This window comes from Thamnophis sirtalis, unplaced genomic scaffold (genome assembly GCF_051295495.1).
Source record: "Thamnophis sirtalis isolate CommonGarterSnake01/CBP01778 unplaced genomic scaffold, rThaSir2_p1.2 scaffold_8, whole genome shotgun sequence".
NCBI classification, from domain to species: domain Eukaryota; kingdom Metazoa; phylum Chordata; class Lepidosauria; order Squamata; family Natricidae; genus Thamnophis; species Thamnophis sirtalis.
The window spans coordinates 69,480,179-69,504,539 of record NW_028261388.1 but is presented as its reverse complement, the minus strand read 5'-3'; the positions used below and the strand labels follow the sequence as shown (position 1 = coordinate 69,504,539).

The 24,361-nt window shown below is 36.4% G+C and overlaps 1 protein-coding gene across 7 annotated transcripts in view; it reads left to right on the top strand.

The window, feature by feature from the left end:
• The first annotated feature begins 641 nt into the window (after window positions 1-641).
• Window positions 642-24,361, top strand: part of ANKHD1 (ankyrin repeat and KH domain containing 1) — a 122,382-nt gene continuing 98,662 nt past the window's right edge. For 4 of the 7 annotated variants that reach the window (XM_087721854.1, XM_087721852.1, XM_087721853.1 and 1 more), the window contains exons 1-3: window positions 642-1,037; window positions 14,977-15,130; window positions 19,811-19,967. In XM_087721854.1, coding sequence (XP_087577980.1) covers window positions 735-1,037; window positions 14,977-15,130; window positions 19,811-19,967 — 614 coding nt within the window. In that variant the 5' untranslated portion in view covers window positions 642-734. The remainder of the gene's footprint in view (window positions 1,038-14,976; window positions 15,131-19,810; window positions 19,968-24,361) is intronic. The other 3 variants (XM_087721857.1, XM_087721856.1, XM_087721855.1) reach the window with 2 other exon arrangements.

The following is a 24,361-nucleotide window of genomic DNA, read 5'->3' as shown; positions in this document are numbered from 1 at the left end:
AAAAGCAAGTACAGTGTTTCGAACAGTAGCCATCAAATCAGACCTCGGGTTCACTCTCCAAATCATTTTTGCCCAATCGCTCTTTTGCTAAGGAATGGTTTGAAGTGGAATGCAAAGACAGGCTTGTATATACTACAATTAACAGACACACGCTCTTTCCTATACTGACGCTATTTTTTTTAAAGCGGGGGAGTTTGATTTCTCCGGTCGAACATTTTAGTGGAAAGAGAGGAAATTGGAAAAGAAAGAAAGCATACACCAATCGGACACCGCCAAGAAGAGAAGGCTATGATTGATGTTTATTCTGTTTAATCAAGCTTAAAGGTATTTCGAAATACCGTTGTCTTAGCCACTCAGATAACAAAATTTGGAGGCTAGAAATTGATTGACATAGCAGCTATCTAATAATATCGAAGCAGTTTCAGGAAGCGAGCTTGCAGGACTTAAGTGGTGGGCGGGCAGTCTAAACCGCCTCAGCGTGTACTCTCATAGTATCTTGCTGGTGGGAGGGTGAAGGAGCGCGTGACGAGACTCTAGAGTGACAACGATTGTATCCAATGAGGCTGGAAGCATCGGGCGAATGTGACCAATGGAAAAAGCGAACTGGGTTGGCGAGGGCAGCGCGGTGACTGTGGGTTAGATAGGGTGTGAGAAGTTAGTGGCGCTGCTGCTGTGAGGGGACGGAGACGGCGTTCCCCCCCCCCTCCCACGGCTGAAGCTTGGATCAACGCGCGATGCTTACGGACGGCACAGCCGCCCCGACTCCCACCGGCGATGAGGAAATAGACTCGGTGACGCCCCGTGGTGCCCCGGCCGCCATCGTTGAGGCCTCCACGGCCGGGCCTAACCCGTTGGGGTTGCGGGCCGTGCGCCTCTTCGGAGAGGCTGGGCCCTGTGGGCCGATAGGCTCGGCAACAACTTCGGGAGAGGCCGGGGCTGCTGCCGCCGCTGCCGCCCTCGACTTTAAACTGGCGGCCGCTGTCCTGAGAAGTGGGGGCGGCGGTGGATCTGGCAGCGACGAGGACGAAGTGTCTGAGGTGAGAGAGGCCTTCGCTCCCGCCAGGCTATCCGCGAAGGATGGTCTCCGTCTCGAACGGAGCTCCCTGCCGCGCTGGGTGCCAACCCCGCCCGTCAAGCTCCGGGATCCTTTCTGCAGGCCCTTCTTGGTCGCATAAAGGAGGGTGGAGACCCAACCAGCCGCCCCAACACCCAAATTGGCGTCCGGTTGCCTCTCCGATTTTAATAGGAGGAGGGCCGAGGCCTGCTTTTCTTTTTCTTGATTCATTGTGTAAAGGGAGAGCAACTAGAGACGAGCCTTGCTCGCTCCTTATTAGCCCGCCTCTCTCGCCTTACCTGTTCAGGTCTCGATGATGGCGGAAGCGATCTTCGCTTTCTGCAGAATCTTCTTTCCCGCGCCTGTAAGGGTTTTTATTGTGGAAAGTTGTGCTAATTGCTTTTTCGAAGCTGCCGAGAGATCTGTGAGGGTAATAAAACCACCTTTTTGTGTTGGTTTTAACGTGTAAATTTAATTCAGATCCCTTTGACTGAAATTGTATTTATCTTGATAGTTTTGTGTGTGCTTAGATGCAACTGAGGATTCCTTCTCAGTGTATGAGTCCTCAATTTCATCTCATAAATAAAAGTCTAAGCTACATGTATTTATTTTAAGCATGCCAGAAAATTCAGATAGATGATAGTCTGATCTGGATATTCATATGGCTTCTCACATTCAAATTGAAATGTGCCTAACTAGATATGTAGGAGCATCATTTACAGTAGTTTGCACATAATCGTGTGGTTTATTTCCTGAAATAAATAATTGCTTTCAGGTATGTGGGGGGGAGAAACAACAGGTACTATTTTCACCCTGGATATCATTTTTAAGGAGGTATGTTTATCGTAATGGATAATGTATTTATTGTAATTTGTTGCATTATTTACTTTTTATTTGTAGCTTCACTTATGAAGATATTACAAAATCTTTTAAAAGATTACAGAATAATAGTGATCTTAAATAGAAGTTATGAAGGCATTTATATGTAGTACAGAGGATGCCATTAAAATTAAAAATTAATTGCAAATATTTGTTGCAAAATTTAGATCTGTTTCCCAAAAGGATTTAGATAGGTTAGCAATAATACATTTAAAGAAAAGGATTACAGATAGTCCTTGATTTACAACCATTCATTTAATGACCATTAAAGTTACAGTCGCACTGAAAAAAGTGATTTATGACCGTTTTTTACCCTTAACAACTGTTGCAGTATCCCCATGGCTATGGGATCAAAATTTGGATGCTTGGTAGCTGCTTCACATCTGTGACATTTGCAGTGTCTCAGGGTCATGATTTTGCAACCTTCTGACAAGCAAAGTCACCCAGAATGGAGAATTTACTTAATCTGTCTTGCTTAGCAACAGAAATTTTGGACTCAATTGTGGTTGTAAGTCAAGGATTTTCTATAATTCATTGTTCTCCAATCTAATGTTTTTCAGAATTATTAAACTCTCATAAATCCCCCTGTAATAGATTTTAGGAATTTTTGCACACATGGATGGCACTAGATTGGGCAAGATTTAATTCATTGGTGCTAGCGCTTATTGGCCAAGTGTGATTGGACACACAAGAAATTTGCCTCTGGTGCATATACTCACAGTGCTTATTATGCATAATTGAGTACAAATTCTCAATTCCATCCATATGAAACAGAAAAAATAGTTGCAGAAAGTCAAGAATATTATTACATAGCTTTCTACTTGATTTTTTATATGGAGATTGATGCTAATTTGATGGCCAGATTATTAAACCTAACAAGATCTTGGTTTAAGTTCTCTGATTTTTATAAACAACATTTCTTTAAACATTTGTCTTTTGAAGGGAATCTTCTCAGCAGCCTGGTGTTGGGTCCGTATACAGTTTGATATGACAGTTAAAGAGAAATGATTATTAAAATATAGGTTATGTATATTCAATTTACATGGAAGTAGTAAGTTGCTGTGGCTGTAATATTTTGAAGCAGTCTGCAGAAAAAGAGCATTGAAACCCAACTTTAGTTTCTATATAAAAAATGTAGATTTCAGTTACTTATTTCGGACCCATACCTTCACCTGATACACCAGCCAACATAATGAGTAACTGGTAAACTAGCTGTTTGTAGTTTGCTATATTAGATGATACAGTACCCACTTTACCTATGGTTGCATGAATCAGTCTGGGTTGGTCTTGCACATTGTACTCTCACTGAAGTAATAGAATTTTAGGATTGGAAGAGACCTTAGAAGTCATCTGGTCCAATCCCCTGCCCAATGTGGAACTCTGACCATCCCAAACAAATGGCATTCAGTCTTTTCTTTGAAATCTCTAGTGATGGAGCACTACAGTTTAAGGAGGAGGGTGTTCCATTGCTTAATAGCTCTCACAATTAAGAAATTCCTCATTTCAGGTTTGGATCCCTTACTGTAAAGCTGCCACCCATTGGAAGCTCTTCTTACCCTTGGTTGCTCTGAAGAATACATCAACACACTCTTCCCTGTGTCATTTCTTCATATGTATTGGAAGACTACTGTCTTATTTCCTATTACTCTTCTCCTTTTAAGCTAAACATATCACATTCCTTTAACCATTTTTCATTTAGCCTCCAAGCCTCTTACCATCTTTATTACTTTTCTTTGCACTCTCCAGTTTCTCAGCATCCTTTTTGTCCTAGTGACTGGGACTCCACACTATACAGTCATACTATAAATTCTTATCATTTTGTCATTATACCTCTTGGTATAGCCTAAAAGTGCATGCTATTTTGGCAACTGCAGTACATTGCTGTTCATGCTAAGATGAGAAAAATACATGGGTGAGGGGTGTAGATAATTGCAGGAAGAAAGTTAATTGAATTCTTACTGTTCCCTTTCTATTCTTAAAATCACTTCACGTTGCATTTCATGGGGTGGTTCTCTGTTTAAAAGAAGATTGCAACTGAGATCTGCCACATCACCCACAAAGTGGAGTTTTTTTTAAAGGGAACACTAAGGAAAAATCAAGTTTTTTTCTGCCAATTATCTACCTTTTTTCTCTGCTCCCCCCCCCCCCCCCAATCTGATTTCAGAGCTAGATTCAAGCTGGGAGGAAAAGATTAGGAAACAGTAAGTGAGGGAGGCTAGGATTTACTCACCATATCACTATGAAATTGATCCACTATTAAATATGTAATTGTACACAATTGTTTAAATTTCACTACCCTAGGTTTACTGCCATCATATTTGTATAATAGAACATTCAGAGTTCTCTGAATGCATTTAGAAACCATTTATTCAATTGTTTGATGCATTTTTCAATAACATGATTTAGCAAAATAATTATTGGATAATTGGATTTGTGCTAGATGAATTCAAATTCTAAATACCAAATAACCAAACCATTTATAAACACAACGAATGTAAATGTAATCTGTGATCAGTACTTGTCAAATCTTATCTTTTCTTGAAACAATCAGTAGATCTTTACAAATGCAATTACAGTAGTTCCTTATTTTTTCTTAATACCTATTATTAAATAGTTTTGTTATAACAATATTTCCATTTCACTTTGGTAGTAGCTGCATCTGAGCCAGATTGGTGGCTCAGGCTAAGGCATCAGTCTAGTAACCTGGAGATCATAAGTTCTAGTCCTGCCTTAAGCATGAAGCCAACTAGTTAACCTTTGGCCAGTCATTTTCTTTCAGCCCTAGGAAGGAAGAAATGGCAAACCAGAAAAATCTTGGCAAGAAAACTGCAGCAAGTTGTAAAGGGAGTATCTGAAAATTGGAGAACTTTCAATTTTTAGGACAACAGAGATAGAAAAGTGATCAGTATTAGCTTATGAGTCAGTAGTAAGCCAAGGATCTGAATTTACTAGCAGTGGTATGAAGTGGCTTGCAATATTTTCTGATTTTCACATTCTTATGAATGGCAACAATAGCAATAGCAGTAGACTTATATACCGCTTCATAGGCCTTTCAGGCCTCTCTAAGCGGTTTACAGAGAGTCAGCATATTGCCCCCAACAATCTGGGTCCTCATTTTACCCACCTCGGAAGGATGGAAGGCTGAGTCAACCCTGAGCCGGTGAGATTTGAACCGCTGACCTGCTGATCTAGCAGTAGCCTGCAGTGCTGCTTTTAACCACTGCGCCACCTTGGCTCTACATAGCAACAACCCTCCCCCCCAAAAAAAATAAGCAAAATCTGCTTTTTTTGCATAGCAGAACTATATGCTTTAGCACAGAAATGAAGTTCCTTGGTTCAGAATTCGTATATATTTTATTAAATCAAGCCAAATTATGTATTTTATTGTTTCTGCATATGCTATATGATCCTTACAAATAATTCCAGTGTGGGGATATAGTTAACTTTTTAAAAATAAAATGTTTTAAAAGCTACCATTCAAAAAAATCCAGTAAAAACACTAAAATGTTTTATCCATAAATTCCTTAAGTATCTAAAACAAGGCAACAGTGCCAACAAAAAGTGCAGAATTTAATTAAGCTTAGGTGAACAGATACACAGAATAAGAAGGGAAATTCATAGTTAGGTATGCCTATTGAGATGCCCTTTCTCATATTGCTAATATAGTGAATTGATTGTCAGATATGATTCTTTCAAGAAGGCATCATCATTAAATCCTTTAAGTGATGAGCAGGTGTCTCAGAGAGCAGGTGCTCCATCAAATGTTCCTAAATACTGTATTTGTATATCATCCTGAAATTAAAGTAGCGGCTAACTAAAAGCCTATGGAAACCCTTTAGAATTAGTATGACATGACTGATATGGGTGAGCATAGCATTTGTATATTTTGTGTAAGCTATAACTTCTGGAATAGCTTGATTTGGTCGTGAAGCTTTGAATGTATTAGTGTGGTCAAGTTATTCTTGATAAACAAAGGCCAATATTGGAGTGGAAGGAAGCACTCCATATTATGATAAGGAGTGATATGTGATATCATATCACAAGCCTAAAATCTGCCCCTGTAGTAAAACACAATACTTTGTCTCTTCATAAATGACAATAATTGCAGAATTCTTGGGCAGTAATTTAATAAGGCTGGAAATAGGATTTGAATTTACAAAATTATTTTTAGCTTTTTTTTTTGTAGTCAACCTATACTAGTCGGGGACTTGAAAGGTGAAATTACTATTTTTACAGTCATGCTTTAATATAGTTTTAGCATCTAATGGCAGATGCTAGTCCATCTCCTTGAAATATCAATAAGATGACATAGTAGAATTATTTACAAAAATGTAAAAAGAGTTTTAACAAATCTGTACTGTTCAAGATTTGTCTCTAAAATCTTAAAAAAGAGTACTGCCAAGCTAGTCAAAAAGTTAATTTATATAAGTGTATTGGAAATGATATAATGAAACTTAATTTTAGTGTTATGGGTGCTTGGATTGCTCTGATCAGTGACAAATTAAAGTCAACTCCACTTCCTAGCAAGCCTCATATCAAAGATGCAATCAGAGCTATATAAATATTTATACATAAAGGGCACGGCAATAGAATATGAGCTGCCCATTCCACCTTTACTCAGAAAGGCAGATATATACAGGACAACAAAGGGACCCTATTATATTAGTTTGTTAATAGTATTGAAAGAAAAACATCTACTTGGGCCAATGTAAAGACCCACCTATATTTCAGCTCTATAACACTAAAGAGATAGGAAGAGATACTTTTGTGGGCACTTCTACATAGGAGAGATTGGAAGTTAAATGTTTCCAATTAGGTATTTCTATTTAGCTTTTTCAGACAAAAGCAAAGACAAATATAGAGGAAATCTGATAAGCTAGAAGCTGGTTTTGCAGTGTCTTTTTACACATATAAACTCATTAATAAAATAATCTTACTGCAGCAAAGATAAGTTTCATTCATGAATTGATAATGAACCAAAATCTCAACTGAAATTATAACACAAGAATAGACCATAGAATCATGATGGCGAACCTATGGCCATGCGTGCCACAGGTGGTACACGGAGCTATTTCTGCAGGCACATGAGGCGTTGCCCTGTAAGCTCCAGTGCGTATGCGTGCACTGGCCAGCTGATTTTTTGACATTTTTCGCCCTCCAGAGGCTTCCCTGAAGTCTCTAGAGGGTGAAAATCCACCCAACATGCAAACTGGAAGTTTGGGAACAGACTTCTGGTTTGCGCGTTGGGCTGTTTTTCACCTTCTGGAAGCTTCAGGGAAGCCGCCTGAAGCCTCCAGAGGGAGAAAAACGGCCCAAACACTCAGAAAGTGTTTCTGAACTATGTCAGTATTGTTTTTGAAGTAAAAACATGTCAGTTGCTTTACAGTTTTCTTAAGAATTATGTGCATTAAAGAGGTGATTTAGTCCAATGTTCTATGGCAGTGATGGTGAACTTTTTTTGCCTCAGGTGCCAAAAGCTCACATGTGTGCTATTGCGTGCACATGCGTGCCCACCCCATAATTTAATTTAATTTAATTCTTAAGAAACACTGTAAAGCAGCTGACATGTTTTTACTTCAAAAACAATACTGACATAGTTCAGAAACAAACACTTTCTGAGTACCTCATACAGAGTACTTTGTCTATGTGTTCCCAGGTGTTGAGGTTGAGAAGGCAGCCACCAAGTATTTCAATAATCCTATTCATAATTTCCCATCCTTTTCTCATTTTTTAAAAAAACATGACTTAAGATTTTTATAGTTCTTTAGAAATACATTAAGTGTAATTAACCCAAGTACCTAGGGAGTTTTTTCTCAAGACAACAGATTTTTCTGGAGGATTACATCATCCTATGCCATGGTGTGTAGTGATCTGCCAGGAAGCTTGGGGATGTACTTTGCCAGATCAGCAAATCTTATGATCAATGCAATTGTATAAAATTAAATGCATTTATTCTTTTTTGAGTAGCCATTGCTTTAGACAGATTTCTTCCACTGGCTCTAAAAATTACACTTAGCTTTCAGATATTATTGTACAGCTGATGAACAACTAGCAGGTATTTCTTTAAGGAGGTTATGCCAATTTCCTCTAGCTTTTCTCCAGATATGAAAACAAAACCAGATTTATTAAACTTACCACATGCTATATATGAATTTTCATATGTGAGATGCATTTTCCAGATAGATGCTGAAAATTAAACATTGATTAAAATATCTTGGCAATATCAATTTGAAATTTATTAAAACCTAAAAAAGTTTGAACAGAAAATAGGGTAGAATTATAATAATACATTAAATCTGTATGCTACCTGACATTGAGTCTGGATGGCTCACAACAATCCAACAAAGAAATAAAAATCAGTAAAGAATAGATAACAAAAAAACCCAGTAAAGAATAGATAACACAGGCAGTATGAAAGGGGTCCACCTGTTCAAAGGCCTGAGTGAAAAGCCAGTTCTTTACAGGTCTTCTAAATGACAAGGCATCACATGACCACAACAGACCTATGACCTCAGTTCAGTGGTTGTCATTATGCAAATCACCCAAGATTGTTAAGCAAGACATCCTGTCACTTTGCACTTTTACTACTGACTTCATTGCCATTGTTTATCAGAAGCTGGCAATCATGTGCACAAAAATTAATTGTGACTGGAACAGTACAATGGTTGTATATGTCACTAGTGGCGAAGCACACGAATTTGGTTCTTGTGACTGCAGTGACATTGTGATAATCATTAAGTGCAAGGACTGGTCATAAAGTTTTTCAGTACTATTGTAATTTAAACAGTTGTTAATCACAATCATTACGTGAGGACTACCTGTATCCTCAGGTCTGGATGGCCTATACCCGTGATGGCGAGTCTATGGCATGCATGCCACAGGTGGCATGCGGAGCCATATGTTAGGGCACTTGAAGCGTTGCCCTATCAGCTCCAGGGCACATGTGTGTGCTGGCCAGCTGACTTTGGCCACCTTTTAAGGCTGTTTTTCGCACCAAAAGCACGAATAACCGGTCCTATGGGCAAACCGGAAGTTCGGGAATGGAAATAAATACTTATATTGTATACGTTACTCACTATTTTTGAAAACAATACATGTTTTGGATATGAAAGATGTTCTCCAATGGCACAAAGAATACTTCCATGTTAGCACTAAATTGTGCCTCGAATTCTTCCCATGTCAGTTCAAACTTCACATTTCTTTATTAAAGTAATTCATAAACAAATCCTAATTAACTCATATCTAGTCTTCCCTTTTCTTGATAAAACAAGGAAAAAGTAAAGGGACATAATAAGCTTGTCAGAACATAAGAGTACTGGACTCATAGAGAATTTTGTTCTTCATAAAAATGTAAATACTTGTATTCACATTTTGTAGTTGTTAGAAAGTTGGGTAAAGAATAGAGGTTTTTCCATGCTTAATGTGGGTTCTAGATTTCTGAACGAATGAAGCAACTTTATCCCAGCTTGCAGCCCACTTAAAATCTGTCTTCACAGGGATCTGGCTATGTGAAGGTCACAAAGTTTGGCTTTATAAACATGGCACCCTCGAGTACCCAAAAGTACTATAAAAATCTTTTTTATAGTCCATAGTCATAAGGCATGAATGTTTCTTATAACTTTAACTTCAGGAGAAGAATGTCTATCGAGATTCTCCGTCATCAAGATCATGGTTGTCCCAAAGGTGCTTTTTTTCAAGAGGCAATTGGACTTTCTGGTTTTTCTTTGAAGACGTTTTGCTTTTCATCCAAGAAGCTGAAGAAGTCCAGTTGCCTCTTCAAAAAAGCACCTTTGGTTCAAGAGAAGAAGTTAGGACATGCAGAGTTTGTATTAATGCATTTAGGTTTATGTCCTACCTTTCGCTCTAGAATAGAAAATGGTATATACGGTAATCCAAATTTATCCTTATCAGAAGACTCCCATAAAATAAGTACAATTAAATTCTCATGGAATAGCAGACATGAGTAAAGGCTTGTTCTACATTGACTTGTTGTACATTTGTTTAGAAGCATAAATTGCCAGGAAAGATCAATGTGCAGGGGTTTTTCCCCTAAGGAAAATTGGATTAACATTCACAGATGGAATATTCTTGAAAAATTGTTCTACACAGGACAAAAGACCATTTTTTCCCCATACTGGCCAACCAAATGCCTTGGAAAAATGGCATAAGCATGACATTATTCTAATATCTTCCCAATATCTTCATATCAGGTAGAATTTATTTTATGGAATTATTGGGTTCTATAAAAAATAAAATCCTTAAAATAAATTAAATTAAAAATTAAGTGTTTGGTGAAATGTTTCTTTTGACCATTTTCCTGAATTTTTGGGGAGTACAGTCAATAGATTTTGCAAGAGAAGTGAGAAGGATTTTTTCCATATGTCAGATAGATAAAACTTCAATATTCAAAATTCAAAAGATAAAATCTTCAAAGAGGCTTCTCCTGGTGACTTAAGTAACTAGACAGGTTCATCCTGAAAGAAACAGGCCTTAAGCAGTTTGGGGTTTTACAGATCAACAGAAGAGCCTTAAATTGTGACAAGTAAACAAATGGCAACTAATACAACTCTTTTAGTATAGGCATTGTATGATTTTATGAACTTCCCATAATATTTGAAATAGGTATTATCAAAAACAGAATAGCCTTTTGCACCAGAGTTATTTTGTTATAGGATTGTTGTGGTGGTGGTGGTGGTGTAGGGCAAAGTTTGGGCTTAAACAGTAATGATAAGAGTAGCAAAATATGTATGTTTCTATTGTTTTTACAGATTTCTTTCCTGTAGCCCTTTACAGATAATCAGTCTCTTTGTAGATATACTCATTTATATCCACTTCACAGATACGACCACATACATCTGCTCAGGATTAGAAATCAGTTGGACATAACTAGAAGTTTATAGAGTGGCACCTTGAAATCTCAGGATTCCTCTGAGCTTGTAGAACCTGCATAAATACGTTAGATCCTTATACTACAAAAGCTCTGCCATCTATGCACTGGACCTATGGTTAGGGTTGGTATAGTTAGCTGGATATGAGAAGTGAACAATATCTGCTAACCTTGAATTTCTTGTTTTTGAGGTAAATTTTTAAGGTGGTGGAGAATTAACTGACAGAATCTTGCAACTACCCTGAACTGAAAGTGATTCCTTCCAAGCATGATTATCATAGAATTGTTTTAAGTAAGATTTACTGAAAAGAAAGAGACGTGGTTCAGAAATTCCAGGCATTAAATGAACAATTTCTCATTTAAAGCTAGTATATCTCCACATTTGGGCAGAAAAAATTGATTTTTTTTATTAAAAAAAACAGCCTTCCTTTGTTCCAGCAAGGAATGAGTATTAAATTTGCACCTGGCTGTTTTTCATAGCAGTCTCATGACTGGTTTAATTCTTATAGCATCTTATCCCTCAAGCTTTCTTCCTCCCCTTCTTAGGGTCTGGAAAGTCTGTATTTCCATACTTCAGGAAAAATCTACAGTTGGACTATAACATCAACTACAAATAATCATTAGAGGAAATTGATCATCTAAATGGATGGAGTATGGTCTGACTAGATTATTCAATTCTGTTTCAGCCTATATGTCCTTCTGTCAGTTTCACTTTTATCTTTGGCCAACTTTCAGATAGTAATGGAGGAAAAGCAATTGAACCTGTGTTTCCTACCTCCCATGCATTAAATCACTGAGACAGGAAATCCCTGTTAGGCATCCTCAGATGTACGAAGTAAAGAAGATGACCTTGATGGAAATATTCAGGAGATGCTGCTTAGGAACAAAGAGCTAGAGCACTCTCTAAGCCCAGAGTAGTCAGATAACATACGGAAGAGACTCAGACAGATGCTGCCCTAATTCATTGAACTATATTGATGTCAGCCCACTAAATGAGACAGATTAAAGTTCAACTCCACCTTTGAAAGTACATTTATTGAAATTGATTATTATAACCATCGTACAAGTCTGGTTGTCCAATACAACTGCCTCCTTTTGTAGGCATCCTTTGCCTAACTTCAGCTGGTGTGAGAATTATAACACTTCTAGAACTGGGAGATGCTGGAGATCTGTATGTAGCTGGATTGTTATAGCTTGTTCTGCATGGTAACTCCTTTGATGATGCTGAAAAGTTACAATTGCTATTGAATGGAACAGGCAAGCTCCGAATGGATGAACCCCTCCATTGCAGAATAATTGCTATTTTGTGATTACTGGAGTCAGTGATTCCAATTCAAAGTACTGGTCATTACTCATAAAGCCTTACAAGATTAGGTAGCAAGGATGAGCTTGTTGAAAATGTTTCTTCCCTTCTATCAGATAGCTGAGACATGGCCTACTTAAAGTCTTGTCCTAATCAGACAGTAACTACATTGATTAAAAAAAAGTAATTTAGTAACTAATGTCTGCATTTATGAACTTCACAGGTCTCAAAATGGCATATGTTGCCAATGTATCCCCCACCCTTTTTTAAAGAGTCTTTGATGTTTCTGATGTCTAGTAAAAAGTGAATTTAAAAACTTACTACTTTTTATTCATCATATTTGGTTCATTGTATTTTGAGATTGCTCAGTTGAATTATTAGATTGAACAAATTTGATAAAAAGAATTAATTTATTTTTTTGGCTAGGAGAAATGTCATAAACATTTCAAGAAATCTTTATTTTTGTACTTTTTCTGAGTAGCTGAAATTGTACCATTATTGCTCCTTGGAAACAAATCTGTTTCAAATATATAATTTGAGAGCATTGAAGGGACCAGAGTATTACTTATGCATTTGTATTTTTATACAGATAGTCCTCGACTTATGACATAATTGAGCCCAAAATTTCTGTTGTTAAGTGAGACATTAGTTAAGTGAGTTTGCCCCACTTTACAACCTTTTTTGCCATAGTTAAAGTGAATCACTGCAATTGATAAGTTAGTAACCAGGTGGTTAAGTGAATCTACTTCCCTATTGACTTTGCTTCTCAGAAGGTTGCAAAAGGATATCATATTCTCTTGGAACACAGCAACAGTCATAAATACAAACCAAGTGTCTGAATGTTGATCACAGGGATGGTACAAAGGTCATAATTGTGAAGGATGGTCATAAGTCATATTTTTCAGTGTGTTATAACTTTGAATGGTCACTAAACAAACTGTTATAAGTCGAGGACTATCTGTCTTGCTGTTTTAAGTAGCACAAGTAATCCTCAGTTTACTATCACATTTGGGACTAGAATTTCTGTCATGACATGATGCAGACATAAAGTGAAATGCCACATGGACGCATCACTTAGTGATGACAATCCCAGTTTTTTGTCATTAACTGAGAGCCACTCGTCTAAGCCATCTGGGGCTTGGCCCCTTCCAGCCCTGAGCCTCAGTATGGTAAGGGGGTTTTCCAACTCACCTACCCATCTCTGCCCTTTGTTCCCTGCAAGGCAGGGTGACATGCAGCTGTAGCCCAATCCCAGCAGCAATTGCCCTTGCAACCCTGCACTCAAAGCCCCCAGCCATCCTCGGTTGACCTTTGGCATCTTCTTTCGTCTGCTACTGACCATGGTGGACTTGCTGCTGTGCCCGGACCGGGCTTGACTTTGGCTGAGAAAAAAAGCAGCTCCTTTACAAAGACCTTCAGGTTCCAAGAACAAACCTCAAAGCAGTCCTTTCGCAAAGAGCAAAGATGGGGCTGAGCAAGGTTTCTTTTTTCTTTTTGAGCCCAAAGCTTAGCCCTGCCGAGAAGGTCTATGCAGAAGGACTGCTTTTTTGTTCCTCAGCCAAAGCTCAACCAAGGTTGACCCAGCAATCAGGCTGGGCATCCCTGGTCAGCTGCGAGAGCAAGAAGATGCTGAAAGGCAGATGGATAGGAGGTAGGCAGGTAGGGGGAGCCGAAATGCCCCTCTAGAGTGGTTGTAAGTTAAAGACTACCTGTAAAGAGTTGGTATATTGATAGGCAATATGAAAATTCAGGATTTAAATTTATAAAGTAAAAATATTACCAGGTGACTTAAACAACTGAAAAAACTGTTAATGCTAATGAATTTAGGAATTGTTTGGCAGTAGAATTGCATATTTTTTTCATTTTTCTAATGAAAGACCAGTTCTCCATATACTAATTTTTCATGTTAAAAATCACTTTTGAATTTTTCACTTTAGAAGACCAAGCACAGTTTAGATACATTATTTTCCTCCAACAGGTCAAAGAATAATACTGCTGATGTTAATCATAATTTGGAGGATCAGGAGCAAATACTGTTTCTTTCAGCTCTCCTGTGTAATCAAATAAATAATACATCGGATCCACTAAAATGTGTTTTGGACAAGCCATTCATATGCATTAGAAGAACATTATCAGCAAAATACATAAAAATATGGGCCTTGCCTTACAAAAGCAGTGCTATTAAAGTTTCTGGACTGGTTGACCTTCAGCAACAACAATATGTTGACTATTGTTAACATTTTAACTTTTTAATATTCTGCACCCACTCAGTCTAAAAAAGTTGCTGTTGTTTTATAGTGAATCAGAGTTGGTTAATTCAGGAAGAACAGAAAGCTTATGTTTTATCTGTATTTTTTTAAAAAAAATGTGCGCCACAAGTACTTAAAGCAATACTACAGGTAGTCCATTTAGTGACTGTTCAAAGTTACAACAAACTGAAAAAAGTGACTTATGATTGTTGCAGCATCCCTATGTTCACGTGATCAAAATTCAGACATTTGGCAAATTACTCACATTTATGACAGTTGCAGTGCCCTAGGGTTATGTGATCACCTTTTGCAACCTTCTGATGAGCAAAGTCAATGGGGAAGCCAGATTGACTTAACAACCATGTTACTAACTTAATAACTGTAGTGATTCAGTTAACAACTATCTCATTAGTAACAAAGTTTGGTCTCAATTGTGATCATAAATTGAGGATTACCTGTATTCTATCTGAAATTTCATGCTTCTGTATTTTTCTTTCTGGAAAAATAAAATTCTTATGAGAGATGAGAGAAGATATTTTAGTAACATATCTCCCAGTTTTATTATGTGTTAGAATCAATTTTTATATTCTTTTTCTTCAAATAGGTTGAATCATTTATTTTGGACCAAGAAGATCTGGATAACCCAGTGCTTAAAACAACATCTGAGATATTTTTATCAAGCGCTGCTGAAGGAGCAGACCTACGTACGGTGGATCCAGAAACACAAGCAAGATTAGAAGCTTTATTGGAAGCAGCAGGTACGTTTTTTAAAATTGGTAGTAGTTTTTTTTTAGGATGAACTAATTATTTTAACCTGAGGAAATAAATATAATACTTAACAACGTGAAATTAAAGCTAGGAAGAGAAATTGAATTTCTGGAATTAAGTAATTTTATTAAAGAAGTGTTTTTAAGGAATGCAAGAAGAAGGAACAAACTAACTTTTTAAATTGATTTTCCTAAAAAGAAGACATGGTTATCTCAATTAAGATGTAGATAGCATATTTCAAATAGTAGAAAATTCTAGGACCATAAAAGAGACATTTAACATTAGCATTCTTTTCTCAATGCAAGGAAACATTATTGTTAGGTGTCTGTTCTGCATCTGGTTGAAAATATCTAGTGAAAAGAAGCTCACTACTTCTCCTTATAACTGCTTCTATTGAATTCTAAAAATGTCTGGGAACCTGTCTAAGATTTAATTAGAAAATATCTTTTTTAAGTCCAGAAGTCTATAAAGCAGCATAAAGAGAACAGGAAAGGTTTATTTGGGGAATGCAAAGACATGACTCAAATATGGTTAGAATGGGGAAGGTGAACTACTCCTTGCAGTGTTTGAGACATGTTTATGTGTCTCCAAAAGAAGCCTTCCTCTTCTCCTTCCAGTGCTTTGAAAACAGGGAAGAGGGAGCCAAACACATGTCTCAACATAGTGAGAAGAAGAAAGGTTTAGGAGTTGATGAGCAAAATGGTTCACTTAATGACCACCACAATTTACATCTTAATAGGCAGGTTCATTATAGTCATAAATAAATCATAAATCAAGGACTATTAATTTGTTAATATTTCTCAAAATCTTTAAAAATGTAGGTTTTATCACCCTGTCTACTTAGCAAAATTAAGAGACAGATGATCATAATATTTTGTTAGGTTAGTTATAAACTGTTAGTTACAGCTTGTCTGCCAGATACAACCACAGCAAACACTACTGTCCTATCATTTGCTGATGTTTTTGTTGTGATTGGGTAAGTGCTGGCTGCAAAAATTGCCATTCAGATTTGTAGCAGGAAAAAAGTGATAGATCTTTGATATTAGTATTGGTTGGCAAACTGGACATTAGTAAAGTGAAGTTTGAAATATGGAAAACAGAGGAAGGATTAAAAGGCAGAAATAACATAAGGAAACAGTTGCTTAGCTTCATCCATAAAATATATAATGAAAAATGGACACAGTGGATTTGTTCATATTGCAAAGGAAGAATTGCAAAGTTCCTCCTCCATTATTGGAGATTTTAAAGAATAGATTGGACAACCATTGTCTGAAATAGTATAGAATGTCCTGCTTGAGAAAGGAGTTGGATTAGAAGACCTTCAAGCTCCCTTTCCAACTCTTTTACTCTTTATTCTATTTTATTTATGCTATCATAAAGCATGGTGTCACCACTTAGTGATAATACTGACAATTCTATTACAGAAATATAACATAAAATTAACATAGTCATCAAGTCAGAAGTTGTGATTATGTGAGTTCCTTGTTTAATAATGATAACAGGGAATCATCAAAATTGTTACTAAGTGGTTCCATCTCGTGACATCACACTTTATGACAGCATTCATTAGCAATAGAAATTCCAGTTGTCATTAAGAAAGAGAGTATTACCTATACAATACATCTACTCTTAATATGTTAACTATTCATATAGAGCAGTGGCCCCCAACCTTTTGGGCATCAGGGACTGGTTGTGTGGAGACAGGTTTTTCCATGGACCGGAGGGGGCGTGGTTTTGCATGCTGCTTGCATCCTGCAGATGGGGTTTTACTTGTTTGCATGGCCCAGTTTCTGGTATGCAGTGGACCGCTGCCGGTCCATGGACTTGTGGTTGGGGACCCATGGTATAGAGTAATGATGGTGAACCTTTTTCTTACGTCATGCCAAAATTGCATGCATGCCCACTCAATCTCCCCGCCCACCTGCACATCCCCCCCACATGTGCGCATGACTCCTCTCCAGGTTCCGGGGGCTTTTCTGAAGCTTGCGGAGGGCAAAAACAGCCTCTCCCAGAGGCTCTCCAGATTGTTCCCGAACTTCTGGTTGGGTGTTGGGGTTGTTTTTTGCCCTCCCCAGCCTCTGGAGATTTTCCTGAAGCCTGGGGAGGGCAAAAATGGCCTCCCCTGGCCCTCCAGTAGGGCGAAAAATGAGCATGCTGGAGCTGACAGCTGGCATGCCACCAAATATGGCTCGGTTTGCCATGACAGGTATAGAGTATTCATTTTAATTTATGGTTGTCATTCTTTAATTATATCAGAAGTGTACTTTCGAACTGTTATTTACGTGAGCTACCTTTGAAAAGTTTCTGGAAACTAATGAAGAGTTGGAGAACTTGTGGTTCTCCTGATGCTGCTGAACTTCCCCTCCCAATATTATTCAGAATTAACCATACTAATAGAAACTGCTGAGAATTATAGTTCAATAACTTCAAGAATGTCATACACACCCAATTCTAGTTTCACTTGTTTAGAATGCCATAATCTGCTTGTTGAATGGACCAACTACTCAACATGTGACTCCTCTTAAGATATGCCTGCAAAAATGGAGTGTCATTTTATAACTGATACTTCTTATTTTTAAGATTCTAAAAGGCTTGGGTCTGTGTAAGAATGGATAAACCTTCTCATGTGCATGCCTGCATATTAATATACTTTTCAAAACATTTAAATCTGGTACCTTGGGTGTTTTTTCAGTAAATTTAAGTGAACTGAGTTCCTGGTTGCATTTTGGATATAATGCAGTGAATATTGGTTTTGGAGTGCCTGTGTGCAGTATTGTGGTTAAAGCCCCCCACCCCAAGTGTGGAAATGTTGGTGTGTCTTATACACCAAATACATCCATTTTTGGCTTCCCGAAGCCCTGCTCCATATCCCAGTTTTGTGAAAAACAGGCCATTTTTCACCAAAACAGGGATGTTTTTGCCTTCCCCCACTCCCCCAGAAGCATTCTGCAGCAGGGCTGTGGAAAGGTAAAAATGCCCCAGCTTTGGTGAAAAACGGGGGTGTTTTTGCCTTCCCCCAGCCCTGCTGAAGCCTGCAGAGTGCTCCTGCTGGCCAGGGAAGACAAAAACTTATTTTTTTTACTTACCTCTTTGAAATCTTGGTGCGTCTTATACACTGGTGCATCTTATAGTCTGAAAAATATGGTATATACAAACACATGTTTGATAGAGCTGCCATCTCAAAGCTCTATATTGCTCTGACTGAACACTATTGAAAGATTAAAAGCTAGTGTGGTGTAGTGGTTAGGGTGCATGCTGGGCTATAAACCAGAAGAATGTGAGTTCTAGACCTACCTTAAGCAAGAAAGCTGGTTGGGTGACTGGGCCAGTCAATTACTGTGTCTCAGCCCACCCCACCTCTCTGTTTGATATTTTCTATATACATTAGAATTTCTTTCAAATTTTATAGCTAAGTTGATAGCATGCTAGTAGTATGGACTAGAAAGAAATGTGGGGTATTAGGAGGATTCAGGGTAGGTTGCCATTGCTTGCCAATTGGCTGAATAAGGTGTGAAATAAAAAGGATATTAACTTTGGCTCCAACCATTTTATTTCATGAGTCATATGCATGCATTCCTTACCATACACTTTGATTTGCTAGAGAGAGATTCTAGTTTTGATCCTAACAAGATTTATGTATTTAAATAAATAATTGCCACCATACTTCATATATTGTTTGAATGTTTAGAATATTCTTGCTCTAGGGCAACTTGAAATTTAGTACAATTCTTATATAAAAAATTGGTCTGGTGAGATATAAGTTCAGGCATCTCAGTCACACAATGAATTATTTTCCTGTGGTAGTATCTTCCTTGAAAAGTTCCTTTTATTGTGAGATGATCTACTGGAACCAAGGGAAAATTAAAAACATTTAATTTTTAAACAAAACTTAAAGAAGTTGTAATTGTTAAGTATAAAATAAAATTTGCATTAGAAAGATGTAAAAATCTGTATTTCTCTACAGTGGAAAACGTTTAATAGTGGTACATGTATGAATGAAATAAATGTATCAATTAAGAGGGGTAAGGGATAAAAGGAAAATAGCTAACATGTTTACTGAAAAAAAATGGGTCCAAAATTAATTATCTTCAGATTTTTGTAATAAAATCACATTAATTTCTAGCATTCACTGTAAGTATGGCTAATTCTGCATCCAACTCATAGTGATCTAAACTTCTAGGAAATGGATTAATTTATATAGGTGCATGGAAACAACTTTTAATTTGAATCCTCACCAGTCTTTGTACTACCTGAAAATTTGGGGAAACCATAGCTAAAAAAATAATTGAAGCCTTATATTCCATGACAGTGAGCCCTTTTCCTTCTTTATTTGACTCTTTAGGACTAGATGTCTATGGCTATTCTCAGTCATCCACATCATGGTGGTCCCAAAAGTGCTTTTTCAAGAGGCAGTTGAAAAAGCACCTTTGGGTCTTCAGGTCTTGTTTTTCCATAAATGCAGCAGCTAGAATTATATGCAATGAAGATTGTTTTAGTCAGCTTTGGTGGTTTTTTAAATAATATATTTAAAGAATTGAACATTTAGTTCTTTGGCATGTTTACTACTGGTGCTAACTAATAATGCATGTGGTTGAAGTCTAAAATAGTGTCTCTGCATTTTTTGTGTGGCTTTCATACTAATCTGATTGATGAACACATGTGTGCTGAAGGGATTGGTAAATTGTCCACTGCCGATGGTAAAGCCTTCGCAGATCCCGAGGTGCTCCGAAGATTGACTTCTTCTGTCAGCTGTGCATTGGATGAAGCTGCTGCTGCACTGACACGGATGAGAGCAGAGAACAATCACAATGCAGGACAAGTGGACAAGTATGCACATTTGTTTGTTTGTTTGTTTGTTTGTTTATGTGTTTGTTTATGTGTTTGACGGGGAAAAGTAGCATCTGTGATACAATACTTCAAAGTTTAGAATATCTTGTAAATTATGGTTTTGAGTTCAGCAGCTTAGAAATAAGGCTGATATCTAGACATGAATTTCAGAAGTACAACTAGAATTATAAACTGACTTAAGGGTCTCGGGGTCATGTTTATAGTTTCGGCCTAGGCGGAAAATTTATTCCAGAATTGTATGCTTATTTCATAATTACAGTTGTAGGTTCTCACACTGCCACAGTGGCAATTGTTGAAAAAAGATCTCATCTTTACTTACCTAATTTATTTCATCCTAACTTTCAGTTGTTATTTCTTCTGTGTAATGTTTTGGGTTTTTTTGAATGCATATGTGTTTTTGACGTATAGTAAATTGTAAAACAAATGTACACAATTTATTTTCTTTTTGCAAAAATATGATAGTAACACTGTTATTAAAGAACTCTTGAAATTATGCAGTAAATAGTACAATTATGCAAGCGGACATTATTTTGTATTTTGAAGATAATTCCACCTAGGAGAAGAAGTCAATGTAGTTAACATATTTTTTACTATTACCGACTGCATACACTTTTTAAATACCTGCTGATTTTAACTATATTAAGCTGCTATAATCTTATAACTTTCATTCAAGCAAGAGAATTTGAGAAATTCATCTAAAAGTGAGGTTATAGCCGGTGGCTATTTAGCTTCTGGTTGAGCACATTTAGCAAAGGGAAGCTCTCCAGTTCCCTAGGACAGTGTTTTTCAACCACTGTGCCACGGCACACCTTACATAGTGTAAGGTGTGCCGTGGGAAAATTACTTTATATATAGTCAATATAGGCACAGAGTTAAATTTTTTTAACATTTTCTAATGGTGGTGTGCCTCGTGATTTTTTTCATGAAAAAAGTGTGCCTTTGCACAAAAAAGGTTGAAAAACACTGCCCTAGGAAATTGCTTATACAGGCAGTCCTCAACTTACAACCACAATTGAGCTCAAAATTTATGAAGTGAAAAACGTGTTGAGTGAGTTTTGCCCCCTTTATGACTTTCCTTGCCACGTTTGTTAAGTGAATCACTGCAGTTGTTCAATTAGTAAGATGGTTGTTAAGTGAATTTGGTTTCCCTGTTGACTTTGTCAGAAGGTTCAAAAATGAGATCACATGACCCTGGACAATGCAACCATCATAAATGTGAATCAGTTATCAAGGATTTGAATGTAAATCACATGACCATGGGGATGCTGAACAGTCATAAGCGTGAAAATGGTCATAGCTCACTTTTTTCAGTGCCATTGTAATTTTAAATCATCACTTAATGAACTCTTGTAAGTCAAGGACGGCATGTACTTTTGACCATCTCTTACTGTTAGAAAACTTTTTAAACATTTAATTGAAATCTGCCTTTCAATAATTCAAATCCATTAAATCACATCTTGAAATTTGGAGTGATAGTGTTAATCATCATATGACATCATTTGAAGACAAACAAAAATAATTTTCTCAGCCTTTTTCTAACAGTTATACATTCCAAATTCATTCTATTTCTTCTCCTAGGACTTTGTTTCTAGTCCACTGATCATCTTTATTACCTTCCTCTGAACCTGTTATATAATATGTCTTAATATTGCAAAGAATTAGATAAAGTGCACAGAATGGTGTCTGACCAATCTGGAATTAAAATTAAATAATCATTTCCTTTGATTTTGGAATTACATTAACATTGATACAGAGTGTTCCATGCTTTTGTTTACATTAGCTTTTGTAATGTTATTTAGTCAGTTCTTTATTCTTCTATACCTGTGCATTTGATATTTACTTTCTAAATTCTTATTCTTCATTAAGAACCCCAAACTTAATCTTTTTTGTTATATATATTTTGTGTGCTTCCGAGTCATACAAATATTAATTAAAATATTCCCAAATTGAATATTTTAATTCCTGCTTTCATAATTAAGTTTTAGGAAGGAAGATACATTTCAGGAGAAAAATTTATTGCTCAATTTTGTTCTGCTTAGATATAGCTACACTTTATATTTCCCTCTCCTAGCCCTTGCATTTATTTATTTGTATCCCTCCTTTATTATTTTTACAAATGATTTAAGGCAGCGAACATATCAACACACCTCCTTCCTACTGTTTTCCCCACAACAACCCTGTGAGAAGGGGTGGGAAACCTTTCCTTCCTTACTTATATCAGCTCTCTCAGTTTAAATTCTTTATATTGACTTTGCACTTTTAGAAAGAGTAAGTTAGCAGATATGTCAATGTCTCTCCGTTTTAGGAAACATAATAAAATGTAATTAGTAGGTACTTTAGAACAGTATATTTTATACAAAATATTTTAAGAAAAAAATCATGTAAATTTAAAATTTGGATTTAATGAACAATATCCTTTATTTTATTTAACCTGCTTATAGTAAGATTTGTTTTTAAATTGTCTTATGTGCATTTGCATTATTCTTCTATTGCAAAATATTTTCTTCCCCTGAAAGTAAAAAAACTGTAAATTAATTTTTTTTGTAAATTTTTTATTGTTTTAGTTAAACAGAAAAAAAAAGAAAAAAAATCATCTTTCGTTACATCTTGTTGAAAGCATATCAATTGGTTACAAATATATTCTGTGTGTTTCTTCCACAGTCCTTACATATACTTCATTCAAATCATGTTGTACATTTTAAATCAAGAAAGAAAAATTATATATTTTACCATCCCTGTACCATAATTCTCATTTGGTTACCATTGTTTAAACATGTTTTTATCTAGAATCATTTATATTACGAGACACAACCACCTACTGCCGTTCATTTGCAATTTCAATAGATCTCCAATACCATTACACCTTTATGACATGTTCTAAAATTAATTTGGTTAAGTAAGATATCTGAGCATTCCCCCTCACCCCCGTAACACAGCTGTATGTATCATTAAATATTGTCCATTAACATTTCATTGTTATTATTGTAGTTAACTAAAGGTTATTTACTATTATCTCACCTCTCCTCTCCAGGCCCACACAATATTATAACTTTATAACCGTCTTTATACGATGATTTATTAATAAGATTTATAGGACTTTTCCCTCAATCCCAAATTAGTTAATTACATGCTAAGAAAATAAACATTAGACATCTAAGACAATCTAAGAAATATTAACATTTCTACTTGACAATCACCCAGAATGTATATTAGCATTTCTATGGTCTGGTTAATTATCCTAACTAGGATTAGTATTTCTCTATTAGTATCATAGTAAATTTATGTTAATGGATAAACATTCAGTGGTAATTTAAAACAGTCTATAAGGTACTATAATCTCTACTTAACAATCATCAAAAATTAACTAGCTTTTTTCCATCAATTGGCATTATTAACCAGTATCTTTCCAGTAATAAAATAGTCTTTCATCTCTTGCCAGTTGTTGTGTCAATTCTATATCCAGAACCTTTCTAGGGTTTAAGACTTCTCTCCGTACATTGAAGCTTAAACAATCTCTCATGTAATTTTATTGCACTTGAGTTGTTATTAATGTAAGCTTAACTTTAGTTGTCAGGTTTGTTTCTGAATAGATTTGTCTTATTACCTCCATCTTTTTCGCTCTTTCTTTTTCTCCTACATCTTGAAGTTTGGGGTGGAGCACCAAATTATCAAAGTCACTTTTCCAGCTTCCCTTCTTTCCACTTTTACTCACATTTACTCCATTTATAAGTTCATCTAAGTTCTTATCTTTGTTTTCTGTATTTCCATTCACTTCCTTAATTTCTGGGGCTATAACCCTATCATCTTTTTTTGTAATATCCCATAGTCTGTCCCATTTCTTGTGGAATCTCTCAAATCCTTCTGAGATGTTTTGAAGTCCAGCCAACATGTTTGAATTAACAAGTTTTATTCATCTGAGTATTGCTCCATGTTTTAGAATAAGGAATAATATAGAGAAAGAGCAAGAAGAGGAATTTGGTACAATCTGCCACTCTAGCCTGTCACAGATTTTGAAGAATATATCTATTTTTATTTTAGATGAATGTTCTTTTATGGTTTTCAAAGAAAGGTTCTAAAGTTTTTCTTTCCTTTTCCAATTCTTGTCAAAATATTTTCCACACACCACTATTTGTGACCTTGAGTCTTTATCAGGTTTTAAAGAGACGTTCCAAACCCTTTTGTTGCGCAGTCACAGTCAGTATAGTCAGATAAGAGTGAACAAAGAAAACATTGTTACAGCAGCAAAGGAAAAAAAGCTTCAAATTTGGGCTTCCAAGTGGCAGATTCGATACTTTTAAAACCTCTTCCCATAAGTATCTTCAATATAATAGTGCAACAAGTAGAAGAAGAAATTTATTAAAGTAAAAAGAGTT